General features: G+C 37.2%; 5 protein-coding genes across 5 annotated transcripts; all 5 read left to right on the top strand.

The window, feature by feature from the left end:
• The first annotated feature begins 2185 nt into the window (after positions 1 to 2185).
• LOC126596376 (E3 ubiquitin-protein ligase AIRP2-like) lies at positions 2186 to 4319 on the top strand. The gene is made up of 5 exons (XM_050262942.1): positions 2186 to 2561; positions 3092 to 3254; positions 3365 to 3431; positions 3534 to 3777; positions 3899 to 4319. Exons 1-5 carry the CDS (start codon positions 2482 to 2484, stop codon positions 4113 to 4115), a joined length of 771 nt encoding a protein of 256 aa, XP_050118899.1. The 5' UTR covers positions 2186 to 2481; the 3' UTR covers positions 4116 to 4319.
• A 1744-nt stretch (positions 4320 to 6063) lies between these two features.
• On the top strand, positions 6064 to 13370 carry LOC126596464 (trans-Golgi network-localized SYP41-interacting protein 1-like). The gene is made up of 8 exons (XM_050263058.1): positions 6064 to 6511; positions 6604 to 6822; positions 6901 to 10269; positions 10667 to 11525; positions 11633 to 12261; positions 12537 to 12684; positions 12771 to 12852; positions 13083 to 13370. Exons 1-8 carry the CDS (start codon positions 6347 to 6349, stop codon positions 13183 to 13185), a joined length of 5574 nt encoding a protein of 1857 aa, XP_050119015.1. The 5' UTR covers positions 6064 to 6346; the 3' UTR covers positions 13186 to 13370.
• On the top strand, positions 13351 to 17057 carry LOC126595199 (uncharacterized). The gene is made up of 10 exons (XM_050261577.1): positions 13351 to 13371; positions 14024 to 14132; positions 14681 to 14727; positions 14838 to 15095; positions 15627 to 15687; positions 15772 to 15834; positions 15958 to 16067; positions 16263 to 16325; positions 16418 to 16542; positions 16707 to 17057. The coding sequence occupies exons 1-10, from the start codon at positions 13351 to 13353 to the stop codon at positions 16816 to 16818; spliced, it is 969 nt and encodes a 322-aa protein (XP_050117534.1). The 3' UTR covers positions 16819 to 17057.
• Positions 17058 to 19501: 2444 nt separating this feature from the next.
• LOC126597691 (protein NOI4-like) lies at positions 19502 to 20149 on the top strand. Its single transcript, XM_050264500.1, has 3 exons — positions 19502 to 19510; positions 19768 to 19989; positions 20104 to 20149. The coding sequence occupies exons 1-3, from the start codon at positions 19502 to 19504 to the stop codon at positions 20131 to 20133; spliced, it is 261 nt and encodes an 86-aa protein (XP_050120457.1). The 3' UTR covers positions 20134 to 20149.
• Positions 20150 to 21524: 1375 nt separating this feature from the next.
• Positions 21525 to 25475, top strand: LOC126597690 (regulator of G-protein signaling 1-like). Its single transcript, XM_050264499.1, has 11 exons — positions 21525 to 21811; positions 22281 to 22401; positions 22522 to 22585; positions 22688 to 22772; positions 22960 to 23033; positions 23118 to 23309; positions 23730 to 23818; positions 23921 to 24159; positions 24454 to 24578; positions 24724 to 24845; positions 24958 to 25475. The coding sequence occupies exons 1-11, from the start codon at positions 21735 to 21737 to the stop codon at positions 25126 to 25128; spliced, it is 1359 nt and encodes a 452-aa protein (XP_050120456.1). The 5' UTR covers positions 21525 to 21734; the 3' UTR covers positions 25129 to 25475.
• Positions 25476 to 25878: the final 403 nt, after the last annotated feature.

Below are 25878 nucleotides of genomic sequence, written 5' to 3'. Positions count from 1 at the left end.
CACACTCAGTGTTGTCACCACTTGCCCTTGGGCCCCAAGTGTCATTTTAAAGAAGAAATTTTTTGTTTGGAAAACACGACTTGATGTATTAAGGATTATAATACACGTGATTTTTTCAAGTATCTAATTAATTTTTTTTTTGACATATAGTATATCGAGTTGTGTTCTCGGCACATTAAAAAATATTTCCTTCTAAAGAGATGTTCCACTTGGATTTTCCATAACTTCTTTTCTTTCTTTTTGTTTCTGTTAGACAAAAGGTTTCACCACTTGGCAAAAAATGAGAAAGAAAGAGTCATGGATCATTAAAACCCATATGCCATAATAATTTGCTTTAAAATGAATATATTACAATAGGGGGAAAACCAATGCAATTATTTTATTATATTATGTTTCGTGTGAAGACTTAAACTAAAGTACACAATGACTATGTCATACAGTTTAGGACCAAATTTGCCATATTTAAATTTAAGATATTTACATATAATTTACAAATAACTAAGAATATCAGTACATTGTACTAAATTCGTTATATCGAATATAAGACGACAAACCAACAATAATAATTTAAGTATAAAAAACCCACAAGAATAAAATATGATTCGACCCCCTTTGTTTTTAGTTTTCTAATGATGGATAGTGGACCCCAATTCTAGAGATTAATTGACCAAGTTTTAAGGGATTTATTTGTATATATTCACAATAATACTTTAATAATGCAAAGTTTTATATTGCTTTTCCAAATGGGTTTCTCCACCTGATATGTTTCAGTACATGGATAAGCCTCCAAATGTGGACCCTTTGATCGAGTGGCATCAGATGATTGCAGATGGGATGAATCATTCTCATACACACAAATAAAAACCCACCATAATAACACACACATAAATTTGCATACAAATATTTCTATACTAATTTTTTTCTTAAAATTTCGAAAAGAGTTCGAACTAAATGAAGGGAGGAAACTACATTATTCTCGTCAATCTGGTTAAACTTAAAAATAAGGCTCAAAGTGGATATGATTTGTTAGTCTAGCAGCATTCAGTGCCCATCATCTATTTAATTGGAATGGATATCATGTTGAGTCATACATATGCAAATTGATGTTGAGTCATACATATGCAAATTGATATGTCTCGTTTGAAAGTGTTTTTAAAATGATTGAAAACACTTTTAATAAAAATGTTGGATTGTAAAAGCACTTGAAGTACTTCAAGCATCAGTTATGAGTTTCTTGCAGAAAACACTTCAATTGTTTTTTCAAAATTCAATTGTATTATTACGGATTTATTCCAAAATTATTTTAACCAAAAATGCCTTCAAGACTTAAAAAAAAAAACTAGTATATTTATACTAATTTTTCTTGCAAAAAATGTAATTATATTGAGTTGGATACTAAAATGTTGCTCATTGTGACGCATTTTGTAATATTCTATTGTTTGTCCGAGAAAAAAGGAAAGTGATCACCTCCAGAACTCTTCCACCTAATCCTTCAAGTCCATAAATTCGGGCCTTTGAAATTTGATCCAACAACTAAAAACAGAGGATCCATAAAAAGTTATAATAATTGTAACCGTTGAATCAAATTTTAAGAGCCCAAAATGTCGTCTTGGTGGATTAGGTGGAATGGATCCGTAGAGAATCTCTTCCAAGAAAAAAAGGGTTGAATTGAAACATCAAAAGTACTCTACCAGAAGGAACTTTCTAACTTAGGTAGTTAAAGAGTATTTCCATTAAATCTAGGTCATGTATTTGAACCTCTCACCCTTCTATTGCTTGTATAGCAAGATTCATTTATAAAATATTATTCCAAAACCATAAAAAATAGTAACACAAAATAATGTTTCATTAAACGATAATGTTAGAGAAAATATCTGTTAGAATCATATAATGTGGCTTTGGTAGTTGAATTTCTTATTTAAATTATTACAAATATAATTAAATACAGTCATAAAAATACAATTAAAAATATGGTCTTCATACAATTTATTTTATTAAAAAAAATTAGAGAGAAGGTTAGAAAAGGCACCTTGGCAATATTAAAAGGAGAAGCAAATATAATAAATAATAATATATAAAGCAAAAGATTATGATAAGAAAGAACACATTAAACGAGGTGCAAAAGACGAATTTTTTCCTGAATACGTATTCCATTTCTGACCGTATAAACAAGGCCGAAAACAGTCGTTCTCAGCAGAGCCGCCCCCCATTGAGAAAAGGATAAAGAGAAAATAGGCTTGGGAAGCAAACCTCTGTGTCCCTCTCTCACTCTATCTGCTTTTTGTTTGTTTCTCTGTCTTTGGTGCTTGCTGGGTATTAATCTCTCTGCAGAAAATAGAGAAAACCCAACAAAAAAAGTGGACTTTGTGGGTTATCTTCTCTATTTGATAGTCTCTGAGGAAGAGAGAGGGAGAGAGAGGAGTTTTTGCTCTTTGTTCTTTTTTTTCTTTGCTAGAGAGAGAGGAGAGAGAGGAGAGAGAGATGGAGATGATATATTACCAGCCTTCTTACCAGGAGTCCTTGGGTGCTTTAGAGGCAGATATACAGCATGCAAATTCTCTGTAAGTTGCTTTGTTTCTCTGGAAATTCTTTGTTTTTGTTTCAATTTCTCTTTTTTTTTTCTGCAGTGGGTGTGGATATCCTTTTTTTCCCAAGTGGGTAGTTTTACTTTTATGTTTAATTGCAAATATCTATATTTAGGCCATCTGATCATCACTACCCGCATCATAATTTTTCTGTTTAGGCAAGAAAAACCAAAACCCATGATTGTTTGTATCAATTTAGGCAAGAAAAAGCAAAACCCTTCGTCAGTTTTTCCAATTTGGGATTTTTCTGGGGAGCAAAGTTGTTTATTTTTATTTTTATTTTTTTGGTTTTGACTTTATCATGGTTGCTTATCAGATTTAAATGTAAAGTTTGCAACTTTTGACATATTATTAATTCTGATTTTGATTTGGGATTTTTCTGGGGTGCACAGTTGTTTATTTATTTTTGGGTTTTGACTTGATCATGGCTGAGTTATCAGATAGAATTGTAAAGTTTGAAACTTTTGACATGTTACCGGTTCTGAATTTGACTGGATTGTGTGCAGAGCTGCTGCAATTCCGAGAGGCAAAGGCGGTGCCCGGTTTCAGATGAAATTGGTTTACAATCAGTTGGCTCCCCTATTTATGTTTTTGTTGCAATGGATTGATTGCTCATGCACTTGCCTGCTCCCTAGATACCTAAATTTCTTCCACATACGTGTCTACAAGGTTTGGTTCTTTTCTTCCACTCTGGTCTATTGGTTGTTAATCGTTGCGGAAAAGGAATTAACTTTTGTCGCTCTACCTAATTTGGGCGTGTTGGTCTTTATTTGATACAGGTATACACAGACGGTAGGCCTAGTATTTCAACTCATGGAAGGAAAGCTTCTATAAGGGACTTCTATTGTATGTCAATTGGCCTACTTTATGATCATTGGATGTCGTTTGGTTGTGATTCGCACAATTAGGTTTGTAACCAAGTTTGCTTTGTCAAAAACTGAATTGCAGCTGTCATCTTACCGTCTCTTCAGCGGCTTCACGGGGATTTGGGGGAGTTGGATGATGCTAAGGAAGGACATCCTAGGCTTCCTAGCATGGAAAGCTCTGGCAAGAAGATGATTAAGGGAGATGGTAGCCTTGTCAAAGCTGAGGTGGAGAGGGAAGAGGAGTGTGGGATTTGTTTAGAGCCTTGCACCAAAGTGGTCTTGCCTAATTGCTGTCACGCAATGTGCATCAAATGCTACCGCAATTGGTAAGTACAAACCTTGAACTATATCCCTTATCCGTATGCCCCTTTTGATTCGCCCATTGCTGCTTGTTTCTCTAAACAGTCATTTGTTCATTGCACTTGCAATGCTTTGGTTTAATTACAGGAATAGAAAGTCGGAGTCTTGCCCATTTTGTCGTGGTAATATAAAGAGAGTTAATTCTCAAGACTTATGGGTGCTCACTTGCAACGATGATGTGGTTGACACCGAAACAGTTTCTAAAGAGGACTTGTTGCGTTTCTACCTCTATATCAACAGCCTGCCGAAAGATTACCCAGACGCCCTCTTCTTGGTGTATTACGAGTATTCTAATTTGTTCTAAGAAGCGGAGAATGGTGTACAGATACAAAAAAAGCCGTCCTGTCAAATGTAAATAGAATCCGGTAAGGAACTTCTATTGAATTTTTACACAAAATAACAAGTTTCAAATGTTATGCATATCGAAAATTTAGAAGTCAGTGTAAGACTGCTGCATTACCGATGCCAAAGTCTGCATCTTGAGAATGTATTTATGTTATGAGTTGAATCCGGTCGACAACTCTAGTTCTCTAGCCTCCCTACACTCGTCCTGTGAGTGCTCTAAGTATTCAAATTAGAGTGCGGACGGCTAAAAACGGAGTGTGAAAATCGCTATCCTTTTTCGTTTGCTTGCCGAAATACTTGACACGTTTTAAAACATGAAGCATCATTAGGTTGTTGATGTAATCCCCTGACTTATTTGTTAGCATTATATTATTACACCTTCTCTCAGCTGGCGTTGCAAATGCAGACCGTTTTGGCAGGTGACCTACCCTGTCTGCGGATGACAATATTTTAAGGTGTCCATTTCAATTAAAAGAAATGAATATGGTGGTCAAAGAAACATGTTTTGTAGACATTTATGTCCATCGTTGATCAACTTCCAATTTTCAAAGTCAGTGAAACTATTACGAAGAAATTATGATTTTAGTCGATTCAGCTTCTAGAAATTGTAATTAAGAAGAGATTGGTCGTCGGATAAGTCAAGGGGTGAGAGATTCATTATCGTCTCATGCTGAGCCTAAGAACGTATCAAGCACAGCTCCAAGCCCTCAAGGGGGTTAGTAAGTCAACCCCATGCCAATTGCTTGCGCAACTGAATCTCCCAAAATCCGCCTGTCTCTTGGAGCCCTCTCAAACCCATCTTCGCTGCCTTGACGTTACATGGCCTTAGGCGTAGAGGTGGGCTATTCCTGCCCGACTCCTCAGTCCGGTGGTCTTGGGCCCGCCTATGACCCGACTGATTGGGCCGAGGTGGAGAGATTTTTGGATTTTGAGTGATTGGATTGCCCAATTGCCCAATCAATCGGCATGGGGTGGACTTGCTCTAAGTTCATGGATCGGCCGGGGAGTTGGTCCGATAGGTGGGTAGCAAACAAGGGAGTGGAAGAAAAATGAGTAGTAAAACCAACAATCGCACAATGAAAGACGCAGATCATGTTCTTTGCCTATATTTGCAAATGAATGAGGCTATGTGCTCTGTATATTTTTGCATTTATTCTCTATCCCTTTTAAAAATTGACAAATACGATCCTAAAACACGAATCCAATTACGAATATTGTAGTTCTCTTCACTCGATCTAACCATCAAGTTAACTTATATTTGTTTTGGACGTGGCACTCTGTCCTTTTTTTTTTTGTCTAAATAGTAAATAGATCCAAAATGAATGACACGCGAATTGAAGGATGTCATATGGATAACAAACAACACTTTCCCTGAAGAAAAACTTTGAATTTTGAGGAATAAGAAATGGGTGAATAGATATTATGTAACATTCAAGCAAGCCAAAATAAACTCGCATGCGTAAAACAGTAATAGTTAACTTGATAGTTCGATGAAGAGAAACAATGTAACTCATTATTCGTAAGTTGTTTTTGTTAATATCGAAACGACATATACATGTAGTGTGTTGAACTTTTCTTTTTTTGACAAACGCTTGTGTTAGTAGGTTAAATTGTTAAATGTTAGAGATAAGAAGATGGGTGGGGATCGAACCTATATCAGAATGCCTAAGCACTATTGCTTTCTGCCACTGCAGTAAATCATGATCTGCTACTATGTTGAATGTTACTGACATAGGTTACGGACCGTGGTAAATTGGTAAAAACAAAACAAAATTGAAGTCGAAAGCCTAGTAATAGTTTCGGTAGTTTGGTAAAAGTTTGGTAATTTACCAAACGTGTAGAGTAACGGTAACGGTAGCCATTGACTGCACTATGACGGAAACAAAATAAATTAAATTAAAAGAGAATACAAATTGGAGGGAGACGCCAGATTAGGGGTAACGTGGGAAAATTACAGTCAGCTCCGCAGTCTGCAGGATCGGAGAGACACCGCCCGCGGTGGTCTTTATTCATCAAAATCCAACCTTCTCAACTCTACCGGAATCCACAGGACAAATTTCTATGGTTTTGGTGTCAATTGGCGACAATTTCAGAGCTCTTGGATTGATTTCTAGGGATACAGGGATTAAATAATCCGGTTGGGTTGGGTTTCGGATCCGGGCCTTGTGGCGGAGGAGGAGGGATTGGTTTATGCGTGTCATTCCGATGTCTGAGAAACCTGGCTTGAAGCAGGTTCTGGAGGACTCGGCAGCTGAGGCGGAGGGAGATCAACCGATTCGAGGCAGTCCAATTGCGAATGGGTTGGCCAAGGATTCGAATGCAATTCGAGACGACGTCGCCGAGCCGGTGAATCAGGTAATCGGAGAATTCCGGAATTGCAATTTGCTGAACGGTGCCGGTTCATTTTGATCGGGTAGTAAAGCTTTGTTTATCGGTTTTAATTGCAGGAATTAGGGTCAGCGTGGCCGGTGGCGGAATCGGTGGCGGAATCGGTGGCAGACGGTGATAATCAGGTGGCGGAAGATAAAGGCAAAGTGACGGAGGACTCGGGGAAAGAGGAGTTTGTGGATTGCTCGGAGGATTACGCAATGGATGAGTTGGACCGCCTGCGGCTTTTGGTGGATACTACTGTTGGCGAGAAGGAAAGTTTGGCACGCCAATTCGAGGTCGGTATTTCTTTTATGAGGCATTTTCGTGTTTTCCGTGTTGATTGTTGATTGTTGTTGTTGTTGTTTAAAATGTAGGAAGAAAGAGAGGCTTTTGCTAGAGAAATTGCCAGTCTTCGGTTTCAGCTGAATGCTCTTACTGATCAACAGCCATCAATTGGCGAAAGCGGTAATTTTTATCATGACAAAGATAGTAGGGAAGATGATAAAGGTACGGATACCCGGTGGAGTGACTTGATAACTGAATGCTCTGGACTTGTTAAAACGGCTTTGGAGAAACGGTTGCAGACTGAGGCCGCGGTGAGAGAACTTGATGGAGTTGTGTTTAAGAAGGATCAAGAGATTGAGGAACTCAATGCCAAGGTCAATGAGTTTTCGGTATTGAATGATGTCGTTGCAATTTTTTTGAATTCTGCTCAGAGGTCTGTGGAAGTGTCATCTGAGGCTCAGATTGAGAAGGATACGTACATTGAAGTTGTGACAAACAGGATGCTGGCTTCCCTTGGGGGAGTCGTTGATCAACAAGAAATGTTGGATGGTTCTATCGGTGGAAAATTAGTCCATGTTGAGCAAGGCACTTCTATGCTAATTGAGAAGTTCACCAGGATGCTTTCTGAAATTGAACAACTTAGACAGTGCTTGCCGGAAGCCAGGTCAGATCTTAATTCACAGGAACTAGGAGGGGTTTTTACTGCTGCCTGTGATGAGTTACTTGAGCTCAAAAGAAAGGAAGCAGAGTTTGTCAAAAGATTGAGCCATCTAGAAGATGAAAATAGGAAAGTGATAGAAGAACTTGAAAATCAAAAAGGGATAGTTGAGGTGGTGAATGCGGATCTAGGACAAACAAAAATGGAACTGGAGCAGGAGAAGCATAGGTGCTCTAATACCAGAGAGAAGCTTGCTATGGCCGTGACAAAAGGGAAGGCATTGGTGCAGCAACGGGACTCATTGAAGCAGTCCATTGCTGAAAAAACGAGTGAGCTTGAGAAGTGTTTGATTGAATTGCAAGAGAAGTCAAGCGCAATTGAAGCTGCTGAGTTAACCAAGGAGGAATTGATTAGGAGCGAAAATTCGATTGCATCCTTGCAAGAAATAGTATCCCAGAAGAATGTAATCATTGAAAGTTTGGAGGAGATTATGTCTCAGACCGGTGTACCTGAAGAACTTCAATCTATGGATATTCTAGAGAAACTTCGATGGCTTTGGGATGAAAATGATAAACTCAAGGGAATTTCCCTTGAATTAAAAAACTTGAGAGATGCTATGCATGCAATTGATCTACCAGAAGTTATTTCATCTTCTGACTTAGAGTCTCAAGTAAATTGGCTTAGGGAATCGTTTTCTCAGGCCAAAGAGGAAGTGCTTATGTTGCGTGATGAAATTACTGCAACTAAGGAAGTGGCACGTAAAAATATCGACCACTTAACTGATTCACTTTCAGCTGAGTTGCAGGCAAAGGAATATCTCCAAGCAGAGCTGGACAATCGGACATCCGAATACCAAGAGATTGTCAAGAAAGAGCAACAGGTGTCTTTAGAGAAGGCTGATATGGCAAAAGAGGAAGTACTTGTGTTGTGTGATGAAATTACTGCAACTAAGGAAGTGGCGCGTAAAAATATTGAAGACTTAACTGCTTCACTTTCAGCTGAATTGCAGGCAAAGGAATATCTCCAAGCAGAGCTGGATAATCTGACATCTGAATACCAAGAGATTGTCAAGAAAGAGCAACAGGTGTCTTCAGAGAAGGCTGATATGGTCAGAATGTTACTCGATGTCTCAGGAGTTGTAGTGGACAATGAAGAGGTCTATCAACCTTCATCAGACCCTGCCTTGCTTGTTGACAGATGCATTGGGAAGATAAAAGAAGAGAGTAATGCCTCATTTGATTCTCCAAAGGTTGATGCTGAGTTGTTTGAAACCATTCAAAGCCACCTGTATGTAAGGGATCAGAAATTGATGCTGTGTGAGACTTTACTGGAACAGGAGACACTGGTGAGGTCAGAGGTGAATAACCTGTCAAATGAGTTGCGGGCTGTATCTCAAAAACTTGCAGCATTGGAAGAGGAAAAAGGGACCCTGCAGAGAGATTTTGAACGATCAGAGGAGAAAAATACTGTGCTAAGGGAGAAGTTATCCATGGCAGTCAAGAAAGGTAAGGGACTGGTTCAAGACCGGGAAAACTTGAAACATCTTTTGGATGAAAAGAAATCAGAAATTGAGAAGTTACAGCTTGAGTTACAGCAGGAACAGTTGGCACTTGCTGAATGCAGGGACAAGATAAGTAGTTTGTCTGCTGATGTAGACCGCATCCCAAAGTTAGATGCTGATCTAATTGCTATGAAGGAACAACGGGATCAACTTGAACAGTTCTTAGTGGAGAGTAATAACATGTTACAGAGAGTAATTGAATGTATTGATGGCATTGCTCTTCCTGTCGATTCAATTTTTGAAGAGCCTGTGGGGAAGGTGAATTTCATTGCAGGATACATAAGTGAATGTCAGGATGCCAAGGAAAATGCAGAGCATGAGTTGAGTAAAGTAAAAGAGGAAGTCAATAATCTGGCTGGTAAGTTAGCAGAAGCTCACTCAACTTTAAAGTCTCTGGAAAATGAATTGTCGGTTGCAGAGAGTGATATTTCTCTACTTGCTGAACAAAAGAGGGAAATGGAATTGGGTAAGACCAATGTTGAAAAAGAGTTAGAGAAAGCAATTGAGGAAGCTATGTCTCAAGCTAGCAAGTACGATGAAGTTTGTGCATCCAAAAAGTCACTGGAAGAGGCGTTATCAATTGCAGAAAATAGTATATCTGTGCTTGTTAGTGAAAAAGAAGGAGCTTTAGTTGGTAGAGCTTCTGCAGAGACAGAGCTAGAGAAAGTGAAAGAGGAAGTTGATACTCAGACTAGCAAACTAACAGAGGCCAATAAGGCCATAAAGTTACTCAAAGATTCCCTATCACTGGTACAGACCAATGTTTCTTTGCTTACCGAACAAAACAATGAAGTTCACATTGGTAGGACCAATTTAGAGGTGGAACTAAAGAAACTGCAAGAGGAAGCTAGGATCCACGATAACAAGCTAGCAGATGCCAAGGCAACCATAAAATCACTGGAAGATGCATTGCTGAAGGCTGAGAATGATATTTCTGTCCTTCAAGGTGAAAAGAAAAATGCTGAAGACGAAATATTGACACTTAATTCCAAGTTAAATACACAAGACGAAGAGTTGTCTGGAACTAATGGCAGCACAGAAAGCAGGTCCATAGAGCTAAGTAGCCACCTTCATAATCTTCACCTGCTAATGAAGGATGATACTCTGTTGGCCACTATGAAAAGATGTTTCGAGAAGAAATTTGAGAGCCTGAAAGATATGGACCTCATTCTTAGAAATATAAAGGACCATTGTGTTTTCATGAATTCAGAAGAGCTGAAAAGACATCAAGTGTTGGAGGTATATATGCTGTTCGATGAACAAAGTTTTCTACCTTGCTGTTCACTTTATTTTTTTTCTTTTGTGCATGCCATGCAGATGCTGGTGGACCAGAAGCCATCTTGCATTTAGAGCTTTCCTACTTCTTTTTATATTCTCTCTCTTGTTTTCAATTTCATACTTCTGCCTGTGAAGAATATGTTTGCTAATAGTTCTGAATACTTTTACATGCCAATAAAACATGATATTAGATTTTACGGCTCTGATAATATCAAATTCCTTTATGATTAGAATGTCATTGTGATGTGTTCCCAATGACCCCAAATATTTGTGAAAATTGCTCCTTTTCTGTATGTATGATGTATTCAAGAAGAGCTAGAATTTTGTTCTAATGAGCTCCTTTTATTACTTAATCCAGGAAGATTCATATGTGACAAAGTCTTTCTCAGATGGCATTGACACTATATCCAGTGTGGAAAAGGTTACTGGTGAGGCCAGTGTTGCAGATGCTGATATGTCTTCATGTTTGAAGCGGACTGTGGAAAGGTTCCAGATGCGAGAAGATGTTCTTGCAGAAATTTTTGAATGTTTATCTTCTTCTGTAGATGGGTTTATTGCAAATCTGTTGAGAAATCTACAGGCAGTAAGGGATGAAGTAATAGCTAGGTTCGAGAACATGGAGTCTGTCAAACAACAAGCAACTAATCTGGAAATATGTAAACAGGAACAGGAGAATACAATAGCCATATTAGAAAATGATCTTAAGTCTCTACTTTCTGCTTGTACCGCTGCTATCGGAGAACTTCAATTTGGAGTCGAGAACAATTTACTTGAACTGAGCTCTGTTCCTGAGCTTGAAAAATTGAAACATAATTTGCCCCGGGAAACAGTAATCAGTGGAGAGACCACAGAAGCAGATGAGCAAGGTCTACAGGACAGCAAATATGGAAAAACCGCAGAAATGTTGTACGTTTCTATTAGAAAAGTTAAAGCTTTGATTAAACAGTTTGAGAGAACAAGTAAAGTGGCAGCCTCTACAATTGAAGATCTGCAGTGTAAACTGACAGAAGCTAGGACGATTTCTAAGAAAGCCATTGAAGAAAGGGATCTAGGACAAAATAGGATTTCCAAGTTGGATGCTGATGTAGAAGCATTACAGAATTCGTGCAGTAAGCTGACACTTAGACTAGAGGATTATCAATCCCAAGAAGATAAGTTTAATGAAAAAGAGGTGGAAGTTTTATCACTGTGCAATGCTATGTCGATGAAAGAACAAGGTGAATATCTTTTCTTTTCTTTCGTATCCTCTTACTACTTTGCTGTTGTACAGTTGTAGTGACTTTCCGTGCTCTGATGACTTATTTGTTCACATTGCTTGTTTCAGAGGCTGAAGACTCACTCCTGTCAGCATCTGAAATCAAAACTCTCTTTGACAAGATTGGCAGGATTGAAATCCCAGAGTCACATGGAGGAGACTTGGAGCCCCACAATTCAGCTCATGTGAAGAAGCTCTTTTACGTTATTGATAATATTACTGACCTTCAGCATCGGATAAACTTATTGTCTTATGAAAATGAAGAGCTGCAGTCAACTCTTGGGACTAGGAATCTCGAAATTGAACAATTGAAGGAGGAGGCTGAAAGTTATGATAGAGATAGACAAGATAGAGAGAAGATGAAAAATGAATTGTCTGTGCTTATATATAGTTTGGAAAAAATTATAGATATGTCAGGAGGTAGTGATTTAGTTGTAGACCAGAAATCTTCTGGTGTGACTGGACTTCTATCAGTATTGGAGAAGCAGGTTAGGGCTTTACAATTGGAGTCTGAAAGTTCAAAATCAAAAGCCCAGGAACTTGGTACTAAGTTGGGCGAGAGCCAAAGGGTTGTGGAGGAATTATCGACCAAGGTTAATTCACTTCAAGGGCGGGCTGCTCAGCCAGTGATTGTCCAGGAAAGGAGTATCTTTGAAGCACCTACTACTGGTTCAGAGATATCTGAAATTGAAGATGGGGTAAATGTTCATTTATATGACTCCTTGATAATTCCCGTCTTTCTGCGGTTATCATTTGATTCCTTTTGAACGTTTTGATATATGCTACAAGATATTCCAGTTAAGTTGAGGTGTTTTCCAGTAAATATAATATAAGCTTCTGTTGATGGTTGAGGTTTAGGCTCATTACGGTGCCTATTGTTAGTTGCATGCTGAGCAATATCAGTTGTGATTGTATGTATGGACTGATGAGACCTGTAAGATTTGAACTTAGTAAATAATTTTTTTTGTTTCAGGGATCACATGGAAAGAACGCAATATCTCCTGTCCAATCAGCGGCTCATGTGCGAACTATGAGGAAGGGTTCAACTGAACATCTGGCAATTGAAATTGGTTCTGAATCTACTCGTCTGGTCAACAATGAAGAAACTGATGAGGACAAAGGTTGGCACCTTACGATTTGTCTGTCATTTCAAACACTTTTTAAGGCCTGGTAAACTTATTTCTTTCATTTTCTCGTCCTTTTGCAGGTCATGTATTCAAATCTCTCAATGCATCTGGTCTCGTACCAAGACAAGGAAAGTTGATTGCAGATCGAATCGATGGAATTTGGTAAACTCTTGAGCTTAAACTCGTTATATAAAGAAGAGGGTCGGGTGGAAAACTATCAAAATCCCTTCTTTTCACCTGCTTTTTTTCGAAACCACATTACACGAAAACCTTAGTAGCTGCCTAACATCTTACTCCGCATATTTAGTCGTTTTGATCAATGCAGTCTGCCACTTTCCAATGGGGTCTTATTTTACTTGATTCTAATTAGCTTTTCTGATCTCTATACGCAGGGTATCTGGCGGTCGGGTTTTGATGAGTCGCCCGAAGGCAAGGCTCGGACTGATCGCCTACTGGCTCCTCTTGCATCTGTGGCTGCTAGGAACCATTTTGTAACCAGGTCTGATTGTTCCTCATTAGGGTGTGCAAGCAAATTGTATCATACACATTTTGTCATTTCTTTTACCTCATTCTTTTTCTTTCATATTTGTATATATGTCCCATCCCCAAATTCAAATTCTCTGCAATCACATTTTTAGGTTGCAGAAAATCAAAAATCCGATGGAAATTTTTCCACCTCACGTATTCGTTTTATTTCATCGTAGTTTTGGTATATCACAGATGAACCTCAAATCTGACACAGTTCTCAACTTTCGGCATTTCTCATTAGACAGAAAAATTAATTTTCACACATTTTTTAGTCTTTCGGGAGGTGTTTTAACTGTTCGATAAATGACGATCTCAAGTCAACGAGGTTTCTCGATTTGTTAGGGTTCACAGAGGTTGTTTTCATGTTTCGAACCCGTGATTTTTTGGACAAAAAGGAGTAATCTTTGTATTACGTCAAGGCTCGTCTTTTGTTTTTGTTTAAAAAAATTAAAATTTAATTGTGGTTAAGGGTTCGAGTCGTGGAAATAACTTTCTGGTGAAGAATGAATAAGACTATGTACTATAAACGTGTATCCCAACCCTCGCAAAATAGGAGCTTTGCCGGTTTGGAATCGTACTTTTAACTGTGGTTAGAGAGAAGATATATTATTGGTTTTTACGGTAACATTTCCAGCGTCTCGTCCCTGGTGGTGCGGTGCCGGCTTTCCAACTTTGGTCAACTTTGGGATGGCCCATTTTTGTTGTCTTCAATGATCCACGTGGCAACAGAATTTTCTAAAACGAAAAATAAATAAAAAATTAACAAAGAAAAATGTAAAACGCAAAGCTTTGCATGTTCTGGTAGTCGTTGGTTGTTCAATCTTGGGACTTCAAGCTCCGGTCACTCCATTGCTTCTCTTGCTGTAAAGCGCCGGGACTTCATCAGAATTTTACTCCATCATTTTACTGCAGAGGTTCGTAACGTTCGTTTAATCTACTCTTTCCATTTTTTTAACAGGAACCCAGTTTTGGATTGGACTCTGGCCTGAAATTGGCCAATGGGTTCGCTCTCTGTGAACCCATTGAGTTGGGAAGCTCCATCTTCATTTGTTAGTCCTCTTACACTGCTTTAGAATTCGTTTAGATATACTTTTAAAATGATTGAAAGACCTTTTAGTGAAAATATTTTTGGAACCAATCATTAGTAAAAATGCAAGTAAATTCTGGAAAAGCACTTAAGTTGCTTCTTCCAGGAAACACTTTTAAGTGCTTTTGGAACAAAAAAAATATTTTCTCTAAAAGCACTTCCAGTCATTTTAAACAAATGAGTCCTTAAGTTATTTCTTTCTTGAGAGAAATTTTTATGGACACCGAGAACACAAGTCACATGTCCTATAATTTCAGTAGAATTGTAACGCCACGTGGCCGTGTTTTTGGTATACCAAAAGCTTGGCTTTCTGTGTTGGAGTTTATGACTATGCTTCTTGCTTTGGTAGTATAAAGTTTGAACCTTTTTGGTCAGGTGGGAAGTTTGATGTGCACAAAGTTTTGCCTCCCGATTTATGTAGTGTGAGAATTTCATATATATATTTACTATATTTGGTCTATAATCTTTGCAAAAGAAAAAAAAGGGTTTGATATTTTAATGTGAAATCAAGTGTGTGTTTCTGTCTTGGCAGAGAGTTGCAATTAGCCCGAGAGCTTTTGCAAGTCGGAATTCGGTGAAGAAATTGAGAAGGGATGGACAGGCACGAAAGAGGGTAGCGGATAAGAGCATTGCTTCTGAAGATGATAGTGTTAAAAATGACAAGAAGGTGGAATCTTCTGATAATTTAGCTGCAGAAGAATTCCTTGTATTTCCTTCTAGAGGTGCTGTGCTTCGGGCTTGCACTGCTACATCCGGGTTGATAGCGGCTTTGGGTATAATTATTCGACAGGTAAGATTTCCTTAGTGTGTTCCTGAATCGATGCCTTCTATGAATTTTTCGATTCACGCAGTAGCTTTTATATATATATACATACATACATACATACATACATTGATGGAATGTTTAAAAGCAGAGAACAGAATCATACGCTTGTCCGTTGTAGACCAGGATATAGATTTTGGACCTTGTCGAACATACATGCTGCACTGAAATTTCTTAAACTTCATGCCGTGACACAATTGTACCGTTTCTGATTATTTTATGTGCTAAAGTTCATATTGTATGAGAAAATCAATATGTTTACCCACGAATGTCGACTGGTCATGACCATACACATCTTCCATCAGAACCTGAATTATAAATTAGAAGTTAAAACCTTTTCACCAAGGCCCGAGTTTAGTTAAAAGTTAAGAAATTCTACTCCTAGAGTATAATGTTACTTTCAGGTTTTGTAAAAGGAACAAAAAATATGGTCGGAGCTTTGCTTAACTTGGTAAGTAATCTGCATTTTAAATTCTATTTCTTATCTGCAACTTGCAGGCATCTCATGTTGCATCAGTTGAAGGATTGCCAGTCCTTGACTGCTCATCGGAAGTATCATGTATGAACATTCACATACTATCTCGATGCAAGAATTCGTAGTGAAAATTTTATTCTTATTCTCTTTCATCTTTGGCAATGACAGTCTATAAGCTGTTACCGAAGCAAGATTTGTCAAGAGTGGGTTGTTTCAGTCCCAAATCTTACAGTACAATACTTTTTATTGCCTTCTTCTTTGTTTTCTTTTATGTTTCGTATTTTTATGTCTTTTTCTGGATTTAGTTGCTTCATTAGTTTCAAGAGCATAACTCGTTTCTCCCATCGCATCCAGTTGATTTTGAGGTGTGGCATCTTGAGTTGATTTCGGGACTGGTCATTCTGATATCACTCAGCCGATATCTATTATTGAAGACATGGCCGGATTTCGCAGAGTCCAGCGAGGTATCTACTTTCTGTTCTATCTGTATATCTGCAAGGACTCGGAAGAGTTTACCACAAACAATTTGTAGTCAATAGTTGTCTCTGTCAATATAGTAATTCAGTCCCATATTGCTGCATGAAGACATCCATTTTTATTGATATTGTTGTCCATAGTTTATTCCGCATCTCTGACACAATCCGTTTCCTGTAACTTAGGCCCTTACATCACTTCAACCTTTGGATTACATAATCGTTGCATTTTTGCCCGGTGTCAGCGAGGTTAGCTAATACTTATAACCAGATTGTAGTATTGTTCAATTCTTCTCTGCTCAGCTAATTTTGCGTCAATTCATCGTGCATTGGATGGACAGGAACTTCTTTTTCGGGGTGCCTTGCTACCACTTTTTGGATCCAATTGGAGGAGCGCCTTGATAGTCGCCATCATTTTTGGTGTTCTACGCCTGGGCAGTGGCCGAAAGTATTCCTTCGCTGTCTGGTACTTATCCTCTTGTCTCTAACACTTCACAAATACTTCATTCATGCCATTGTCAGACAGTCTTTCTTTTTTGTGATTTCATGTTTCGCGTATATTTATGCCGATGAATTCTCATGAAAATGCTTCCAAGCTTAGTTATGATTTTGTGGTAAAACGTGTTTCAGGGCAACTTTTGTGGGTCTTGTGTATGGTTATGCAACCATCGTCTCCGATCAGATTCATCACGGAAGATATGAGAAGACTGCCACTGTCACACTTACCAGAAAATGTACATGATTTGTCTTGTAACTTGAGGAGTGTATAACTACTGAGGCACTATTAGTAAAACGTATTACTTCCATTAACCACGCGATATTTGGGTTTACTACCGTCTAACAGTGTATTCAACTAATAGAGAACTAATCTGGTGCAAATTTTGATTCACTTCGTCGGTGTTTCGCTCCAATTTTATGCGTGAGTGCTATTGGATTTGAGATAATTTTTGGGATGTGCTATTCGCACAACCTATTTTACTTTTCACATGCTCTTTGTTAATTTATGTTATATAATCTTCTTTAATTCAATCGATCCGAGGGCCGGGCCGCAAATTAAAAGGGTGTGTATGAAGTAAAAAGGGGATAGCACATCCCAATTTTTTTCTCAATTTCATCCAAAGTTTCGTGAACCAGATTGTGATCCCTAGCATTTTCCTATCCGAAAACCAATTCCAAAAACTAATTTCCTAAACCAAACCTCAAAACCAGTTATGCTCCAAACTTCAGCAACTTCCACACCAGTAGTTATGAGTCAATTTTGGTATCTGAAAAAAAAAAAAAAAAGCAAGTCCCCAAGATTAGCTTTTATTAGGAAACTTTCGTTTCGATCTCTAGTTGACCAAATTTCGAATATGAGATCTCTTGTGAAACTATCTTCAAGTTATGGTATTGTTCATCACTTTATTTATTACTATTCGATAAGTTAATTTTGAGATTTGTATAGTGCGTAGACACAAATTCTAAAATTTAAACTTATTCAATAGTAATAAACATGACGATAAGCAAAAATACATCATTTGTTCAAGGTAAGCAATTAATCAAACAAGGCAAGTAATCCTTTTCATACTCAAATACAAGGCAAGTAATTAAACATTTTGGTTCTTTTCTCTCCTTGCACATTTTTCATTAATGCAGAATATCTGCAGAGATTCTTTTTTCTTCTTCTTTTTTTTTTTTTTTTTTTTATAGGTCTCCTTTTTTCTTCTTACTAACCAAGGTCACACGCATAAGAAGAATTATAGCTATAAATAGAGAGAGAAATGCAAACGAAATTATAATTAAGCGTGCACTAATTCTCTGATACTAATATAATATTAGAAAAAACTTAAGAGAACAATCATCAAAATGAACACGAAGACGGTGGCAGTAATCAGCTTCGTGTTGTTTTGTTTCCTCTGCATGGCTGATCATCAAATGGGCCAAATCAAATTAGCAGAAGCCACCAGCAGTCGCATGCCACTGATCGTCAGCGCCAAACATGTTCCTTTAGCTGGTGATATTGTTGTCTATCGTAAGTGTTCTTATGATTTCTCTCGCACTTTCCTTTCGTTTTCAAGTGTTTGTAATTACATTTTATTTTCTATATTTTGATTGGATGCATGGATTAATTAATTTTGTGGTTGGAATCGTACGTGGATCTGCAGCTTGCACGCCGAGGGGGTGTGAAAAAGGCGAGGCCTGCTGCGACTGCGACGTTAGCAAAGTTCCACCCGCCTGCCTCAAGTGTTGCCACTGGCCTACTGGGGGCCGTGATTAATTTCTTATATGATGAAAGGACATTTAAATTTAGGGCTTAATAAGTTCCTTCTCAATATTTACATATATTTAAAATAATTTAAGTCCATATAATTATCTATTATTCTTTGATCTTATAAATAATTTTTTTTTGTATTTCGAACCGTTTATCTATTAATTATTTTATTAATTGATTAAACGACTTTAGTTTTAATTTGTAAAAACAATATTTACACAATAATTTACAATATTAACCCGGTTCCGATCATAAGTAGTTCATACTCATGCTTTGGTAATCAAGTAATGTTAATATGGTAATAGAACGACTTTATTAATTTTTTTATTACTTAGTCCTACTATTTTTTACCTATTTTTGTACTTTTAAGAAACCTTTGTCGTCTCTTTTATGCCATTTAAAGGAAAGGAATCATGTCCAGATTCCTTCCATCAAATCCACTTAATTAATGAATCCGGGGCCTTGAAATTTGATCTAACGGCTAAAAATAGAGATCCGGAGAGGATCCCTTTCCCAATTTAAAAACTTCTTGTTGTAAAATTATTAAAATTAAAATATTATGGTGAGCAACTTAAATGATACAAATACATCATAGATATTCAATCAATCTTTTCATGACATTATATAATTAACACGATACGCTATGGTTGTGATATGTACATTCTTCTAACCATGTAGCTAGTTAAACCGCTGTTAATCCTAACAAGTTCAAATAAAAACGAACAAAACCAAACACGAATTAAGAAACAAAAATCTGGTTATCTAAATTTTGACACCGTCGACCAATAAAAACAAGAATTGAAACCGCGAGTAGTGTTGCAAGTTGCAACAGCTTTAATCGAAGTTTGGAAGACGTAAGCGTTTGCTTAAAAATCATCAAATTAAGTAGGAGGAAACAAGACGCCAGCGTTTTGGATAATCAAGCAGAAGAAGAAGCGGCCTTTGACCAAAAACGCGCTTTTTTTTTTCAAACGGCAACGTTTGTTTCTACTCGATCGATATGGGAATTACCGAATCATTCGACCTTATTCTTTTCCGTTTTTTCACTCTCTAATATCTCTTTATATATGAATAATCTCAATCATTCTTTTCAATCAAACAGTAACTCATAATCTCTCAGATTCTTTGAAACATCTCTGTGAATTGATTCTAATCTCTCCAGATTTATCTATCAATGGCAGCGGTAAGTTTTTTTTCCTTCATGTTTTTTCCTGATTTTAGGGTTGTAAGGGCTTTTTCATTATCTGTGCATGATGCACGCCCTTTAGGTTTAAGAAAATGACGGATTTTATATCGATAACAAGTAAGTAACGATACATCTTTTACAGAAAAAATGGACGCCGAAGTCTAAAAGTCACAGAAATTAATATCATATGTGTGAGTATTACACAGAAAATTGTTTCCATGAATAACATTGTATGTTTGCTATATAAATTGCAGTATGAGAAGGGAAGGGCGGCAGTAGGGGTAGGGGGAGCTCTACCAAAATTTGGGGAGTGGGATGTGAACGATCCGGCATCAGCTGAAGGATTTACAGTCATATTCAACAAGGCCAGAGATGACAGAAAGTCTGGTGGAACTCCATTGATTCTTGCAGCAGCGGCCCCAGAAAAATATGCTTCCCGTAAAAAAAGTGGCAAATATAATGAGCTCCCCAAAAAGGTAATGATATCCATGCCTAATCATTTCACAAATTAAGTGTGTTCATACCTCTAAATTCTGATTAACCTAATTGAATATCTCAACTAATTATCTATCTACACTTTGTGGATGCAGAGCAAGTGGCTTATTTGCTGCGGTTGTTAGGTTTTTGCCCATTGGCTTTCGAAAGAACCTTGCAAGACAAGAAACACATGATGCTCTACAATGCAGCATTGATCAGAGTAGAGAAAAACAATATCGTTCTTGTTATTCTTTAATTCATTTTATTTTTCTTTTCAATTTTGATGTTACTCCTTTATTTTTCCATTTCAAGGAGAGTGATGTATATTGAGTATTTTGTTAATTTTTTTTCATTAAATGAATGCTTTTATTTAATTTTATATGCTCAACCCGATTGAATGCTAATGCAACTTTGGAATGGAACTGGTTGATTCATCTGTAATAGTCATTTCTACACCATATTTCAACTTTCAACTGCTCTCGGCCAAATCACGGAAAAATATTTAATTAACGGATGGAACACATTACGCGCTCATCAGAGATTTTTCAGTGTGGCCGTCATACAAGATGATATACCACATATCCTCATATAAATGGTGGAATATGTATGTTAAAAAGTTAATAACTTAAAAATTAAAAATTTTCACTACTTACATAAAAACACATGGTATACCATCTGTATTTTCGTCACAACTAAGAATTTCTCCATTATCACATTGGTGTATTATGATGTAACATCAATAATTTATTTCACGTAAACTTTCATTGACAAATATTTTGATATATTGTTGACAATGACGTAAAGTAATGTATTGATAGAATCATTAACAGAAGTGGTCGGTATTTGAATAGACGATTACCTTGTGATAGCTGACTGCTAGAATCATTAAAACAAATTTACTTTTATTAATTTATTAACAACAAATATTATAGGCACGAACGTGTGAATATACTTATTAATATAAGTAGTAATCTCAATTAGAAAAATTTGGTACCTCGTAAATGTGATCAGACCAATGACGTAATTCACCCTTCATACACGTAGATCTGATCTCTTTGAGAATGTAGCCGGACGCTAGATTTTTTAATGTGACCGGCACACCAGGTAATACATCACATATCATTATACAAATTGTAAGATTTATATGTTAAAAAGTTAATAACTTAAAAAATAAAATTTCTCACCACTTACATAAAAACATGTGGTGTATCACTAGTGTTCCCGTCACAATAAAAAATTTCTCGTAGCAGAACAAGCGATGGGATCCACCCTTCATCAACATGAGAGATTTTTCAATGTGACCTATAAACACCACGTATCGTTATATAAATGATAAAATACATGTGTTCAAAATTTAATGATTTAAAAAATAAAAATTTTCATTACGAAATACGTGATATACTACTCGTCTTTCTATCATAATAAATAATTTCTCTATCCACTAAACCTTCTGTGTTTTTTCACGGCAGCAATGATGGGCATTTTAACCAGTCACGTGTACACTTTGCAATCTTCGAGTCTTCGATTTTGTCAACAAACGAACGCAATATTTCCACTGTTCCCTTCTGGTCAAACATCATGTGCGAACACCAAGCCGCCATTTTCCGATTGCACCCCGCCAGAAAAAGGACGAGCCTTGAAGCTGGTGACTTGGTGGGCGGGGCGTCCTAAATTCTTCTGATTTCGGATCCTAAAAACGTACTGGGTAAAACTCGAATTACCCTGTTGGGTAAATGCAAAGAAAATGGCAAGCTGCGCAGTGGAAGGTGGCTGTGCCAGCGACTACTTGGCCGTCGCCATATCCGCCGTCTGCTTCATTCTGTAAGTTTTTCTGGTTCTAGTGGGTCTCTATCTGATTAAATTCATCACTGTTTAATGGGTTGTCTTGTATATTTGCATATTAGTTTGCTTTGGTGGGTTTTGTTTTAAGATACTGCTTGCTGGGTTACTGTTTGATTTTATGTCGAGAGAATTTTGTGTTAAAGCAAAAGATTTGAAATTTTCATGTGAAAATTAGCAATAGGGTAACAAATTTGTAACCTTTAGCTTTCTATGAGTTAGTTAGTTTGGCAAGAAGTACAATTTGATGTTCAAAGTTTGATAAGCAAAGTTGTTGACCTCATTGTTCATAGTGAATGAATGGAAAGAAATTATAGAATTTCCGGATTGTATCTGCTGATTTGTTTGCTCATATGTCTGAGTTATTCTATGATTATTATACTCTTACACTGAACAAACTCGCTCATATACTAACTCCAGCCCTTTTGTATTGTTGGTTTCTTTCTTTCAGGCTTCTTTCACGGGCAATCTTGCCCTTTGCCGTTCTCAAAATTCCTCTTCCGAAACGCAGTGGCTTTTGGATTCCAGTGATTCAAATTTATGCCAGCTTAAACCTTCTGTTGTCGCTTGTGGTAATTATCGATTTCTATGTTCAGTAACCCATCAATACTGTTCTTAATAACTTCAGCTTTTATAAGTTGTGTTGTGGGGCTCTTTTGTTACCATTTATAAATAGAGCATGTTTCTTGCAGATGTCTCTCAATTTTCTGAAATTCAAGAAGACATATTGGTGGCATTCTTGCTATTTTTGGGCAGGTTGTTTACTCATTTTATCATGACTTTGAAGTTAATTGTACAGTTTATCGTTTGTGAAATTTGTAGTTTTGTGCTCTCTTTGAAGAATCTTTTTGCTTTCAGTCTGGATTGAAGCTCCGCTTGGCTTTGGTTTACTACTGAGCTGCCGCATATCACAGGCCTTCCAACTGTATTACATTTTTGTAAAGTAAGCATACATTTTCCGTGCTTGAGAAATTATTGTTGCAGTATAAAGCTCAGTATTACAATTGGGCTACAACTCGTCAAGTATTTAATCAGAAAATTAAGCTGTGGAACCAAAACCGATTAAGAAAGAGATTTAGGTTGCATTTGTACTGGGTTTGTGCTCCACTTATGTGCAATTAATCTTTCAGGAGGTGTCTACCACCAATCAGATCTTATATATTTCTTCCACTAATTCTCATGCCATGGATTACTGGAGCTGCTTGTAAGGCTCTCTGAATTGATAAATACTTTGGATATCCACTTCAAATGCCTGTGTCTTACACAATGTGTCTTGTATGATTTGTAGTTATCCAGATCAAAAGGCCTCTAAATAATCGATGCCACATGGGAATTCAGTGGACCATCCCAGTCATGTCCCTCCACACATTGTATGTTGCCATTTTGGTAGGATTCACGGGGGCTATTTGGCATATAGAGTTCAGGTTTGACGAACTTAGAGACCTCTGGCGGGGAATACTTGTCTCAGCCTTTTCTATTGGTACACCACTGTGATCTGTTTTTGGTTAGTTCGATGAATGTCAAAAATAATACTTTTTAATTTTTCCGATGAAGGAGTTGTTCATCTTAATCCAATTCAGATTAGATTTCTTTAGTTTGAATGACAAGTGGTCCCAAATGCGGACTTGTTATATAGGCCTTACTGGTTTGACAAAAAAAATAAATAAATAAATAAAGGCCGTACAAGCATTTTCATTTGTTTCCTTGGATGCTACAAAGGCTAGTTCACATCTGCTTTTAGATATTGTGGAAGAAACTATAATGTTACAGAAAACTACATCACTGTTTCTCAACTATCTTGTAAGCTGATTAAGGCTGTAATATATCAGTAATATATGGTTAATTGAATCAGTACAACTTGTTTACCCTGCTTTTAACTGGTTCTCCTTATTGCTTCCAGGAGTATGGGTTGTTGCTTACTTTTTGAATGAAATTCATGAAGATATCTCATGGCTTCAAGTTGCCTCAAGATTTGTGCTCTTAGTTACGGTATGATTTATCATCTGTTAGTACCTTTGCATGTTATGTACTGTGTAAAAGTCTTACTCATGTGTCATGCGTGTGCTAACATTTCTAAGGTATATATTATAGGCAAGCATTCTTGTCTTAGCTTTCTTTTCGATATCAAGTTCACAACCTCTTCTATCAAAAATCAGCTTGAGGAAAAGGGAGCCCTTATCATTTGAGACAATGGGTCAGGCTCTGGGGATTCCTAACAGCGGAATGCTATTGCCAAGGGAACCAGCACCTGTGATAGATCCTGATGTGCCACTTGATAAACTTCTTATGAACAAAAGATTCCGTCAGTCCTTCATGAAATTTGCAGACAGGTATTCCGTTCTTCCCAAAGTTACATATTTTGAAATACATTTGCAATGATAATTATTATGCCAGAATAACCTCTTGAGTACAGAACACGACTTTCTCCTAAAGCTAACTGAAAAGAATTAACGAATTGCCCAAAGGCTGAATGTAATTTTATCCAGCCAAATGGAACCTCCAAAGATTATACGCTTTTTATCACAAGCTTTCAGTGGGATCTATTTTAGAGACAATTGAGATAAGGAATAAATAAATAATTGTGTGGAGTATTTATTTTAATCTATTTGTTCGTTTATTCACAGTTGTTTGGCAGGGGAGAGTGTCCATTTTTATGAGGAAGTGCATGAACTTGGTAAAATACCAGCGGATGATCCTGTAAGAAGGATTTACATGGCACGGCATATCATTGACAAGTACATAATTGCAGGTTTGTGATCGTGTCAGTGAAAATCTACCTTTTAACTGAGTTGCGTAACGATATGAATTTACCTTTTTCAACCTAGTCTCACAATAACTTGGAGTTAACTCAACTCTCATAAGCGTGTGTATGTATTTCAATTTCTACCATACAGGTGCAGCAATGGAAGTTAACATTTCTCACCGAAGCAGACAAGCGATTTTGACTACTTCCAATCTGGCACAACCAAATCTTTTTAATGATGCTTTAAATGAGCTGATACAATTGATGAAAACGGTAGGATGAATTTTTCAGACAACTTTTTCTTTAACTGACTTCTAATAAGTTCAATATTACAGCAGAATGATTTCTAAGCTTTTCTTTCTCTTTTTTTACCCTCTTCGTGAAGAACTTGGCAAAAGATTTCTGGTCATCGATGTACTTCAAGAAGTTCAAGGAAGAAGCAAGTCTGAGATCTCATGAGCTGGAACAGATGACACGTTGGAACCACTCTCCCACTACCAGGTTGAGTGCTGTACACGGTGTTGATGATCCATTTCACCAAGAACAAGAATCATGATTATTACTGTAACACTCGGCACCAAGGCCTACTGTGAGCCAAGTATCATGGAAAGGTATGATAACTGGAAGTTTGATGGATCACAAGGATATGCTATTGTTTTGTGAAGACTCCGACAACATTATCGCTTGGCCGGCATAAACAAAACTAACTGAAGATTAAGAAGAGATATGGAAGTTTCATGAAAGTATAGCAAATTTTTGTTTGGCGATTCCCGGACACACGAAGAAGTGTTTTATTCTAGCTAGTTTATGAAGGCTTAGCGTCACGTGATCTGTACATACAACCTTTTCACATATTATGAGTTACACTACCTTCTAACAATTGAAGCAATGATTCTCCAATAATCTTCTTATTTTTCAAGCACAAGTAGTTTGTAACTGTTGTGAATCATCATGTTATAGTTATGGAGAGGAAGCATACTCAAGGGATCGGGAAGAACTTGCGTGTAACGGGGTTTCATACCCTCTTCTTTCTTCACCTCTCTAATATGATGAGGAAAACCAAAAGAAGAGGGATACGAAACCCGTTGCAGGCTTGTAGCTAAGTTTTAACCAGGACTCGTGCATTCCTAAACTAGGGTGCAAGTTCATGGAGCACTACTACAATAGTCTCCCTAACGCAATCCCAATGCCAGATCTCAACAATAAAAGCTGCAACTATATATATATATATATATATAAACTCTTATCCAAAGTTATTCGGATCACACTTCAAGACATCTACATGAATATTACAGGTGAACATGTA

This window comes from Malus sylvestris, chromosome 13 (assembly GCF_916048215.2).
Source record: "Malus sylvestris chromosome 13, drMalSylv7.2, whole genome shotgun sequence".
Taxonomy (NCBI): Eukaryota; Viridiplantae; Streptophyta; class Magnoliopsida; order Rosales; family Rosaceae; genus Malus; species Malus sylvestris.
This window is presented reverse-complemented; position numbering and strand designations above follow the sequence as displayed.

Bases quoted from the DNA above. Each gene is read 5' to 3' on its own strand.
- LOC126596464 (XM_050263058.1), top strand. From the start codon at position 6,347: ATGCGTGTCATTCCGATGTCTGAGAAACCTGGCTTGAAGCAGGTTCTG. The intron at 10,270-10,666 runs GTATATATGCTG...TACTTAATCCAG, and splicing joins AAAGACATCAAGTGTTGGAG to GAAGATTCATATGTGACAAA. The intron at 12,853-13,082 runs GTAAACTCTTGA...CTCTATACGCAG, and splicing joins GATCGAATCGATGGAATTTG to GGTATCTGGCGGTCGGGTTT.
- LOC126595199 (XM_050261577.1), top strand. From the start codon at position 13,351: ATGGAAATTTTTCCACCTCAC. The intron at 13,372-14,023 runs GTATTCGTTTTA...ATGTTCTGGTAG, and splicing joins TGGAAATTTTTCCACCTCAC to TCGTTGGTTGTTCAATCTTG. The intron at 16,543-16,706 runs GTACTTATCCTC...AACGTGTTTCAG, and splicing joins AAGTATTCCTTCGCTGTCTG to GGCAACTTTTGTGGGTCTTG.
- LOC126597690 (XM_050264499.1), top strand. From the start codon at position 21,735: ATGGCAAGCTGCGCAGTGGAAGGTGGCTGTGCCAGCGACTACTTGGCC. The intron at 23,310-23,729 runs GTACACCACTGT...TATTGCTTCCAG, and splicing joins TGTCTCAGCCTTTTCTATTG to GAGTATGGGTTGTTGCTTAC. The intron at 23,819-23,920 runs GTATGATTTATC...TATATATTATAG, and splicing joins GATTTGTGCTCTTAGTTACG to GCAAGCATTCTTGTCTTAGC.
- LOC126596376 (XM_050262942.1), top strand. From the start codon at position 2,482: ATGGAGATGATATATTACCAGCCTTCTTACCAGGAGTCCTTGGGTGCT. The intron at 3,432-3,533 runs GTATGTCAATTG...ACTGAATTGCAG, and splicing joins TTCTATAAGGGACTTCTATT to CTGTCATCTTACCGTCTCTT. The intron at 3,778-3,898 runs GTAAGTACAAAC...GTTTAATTACAG, and splicing joins ATCAAATGCTACCGCAATTG to GAATAGAAAGTCGGAGTCTT.
- LOC126597691 (XM_050264500.1), top strand. The intron at 19,990-20,103 runs GTAATGATATCC...TTGTGGATGCAG, and splicing joins ATAATGAGCTCCCCAAAAAG to AGCAAGTGGCTTATTTGCTG.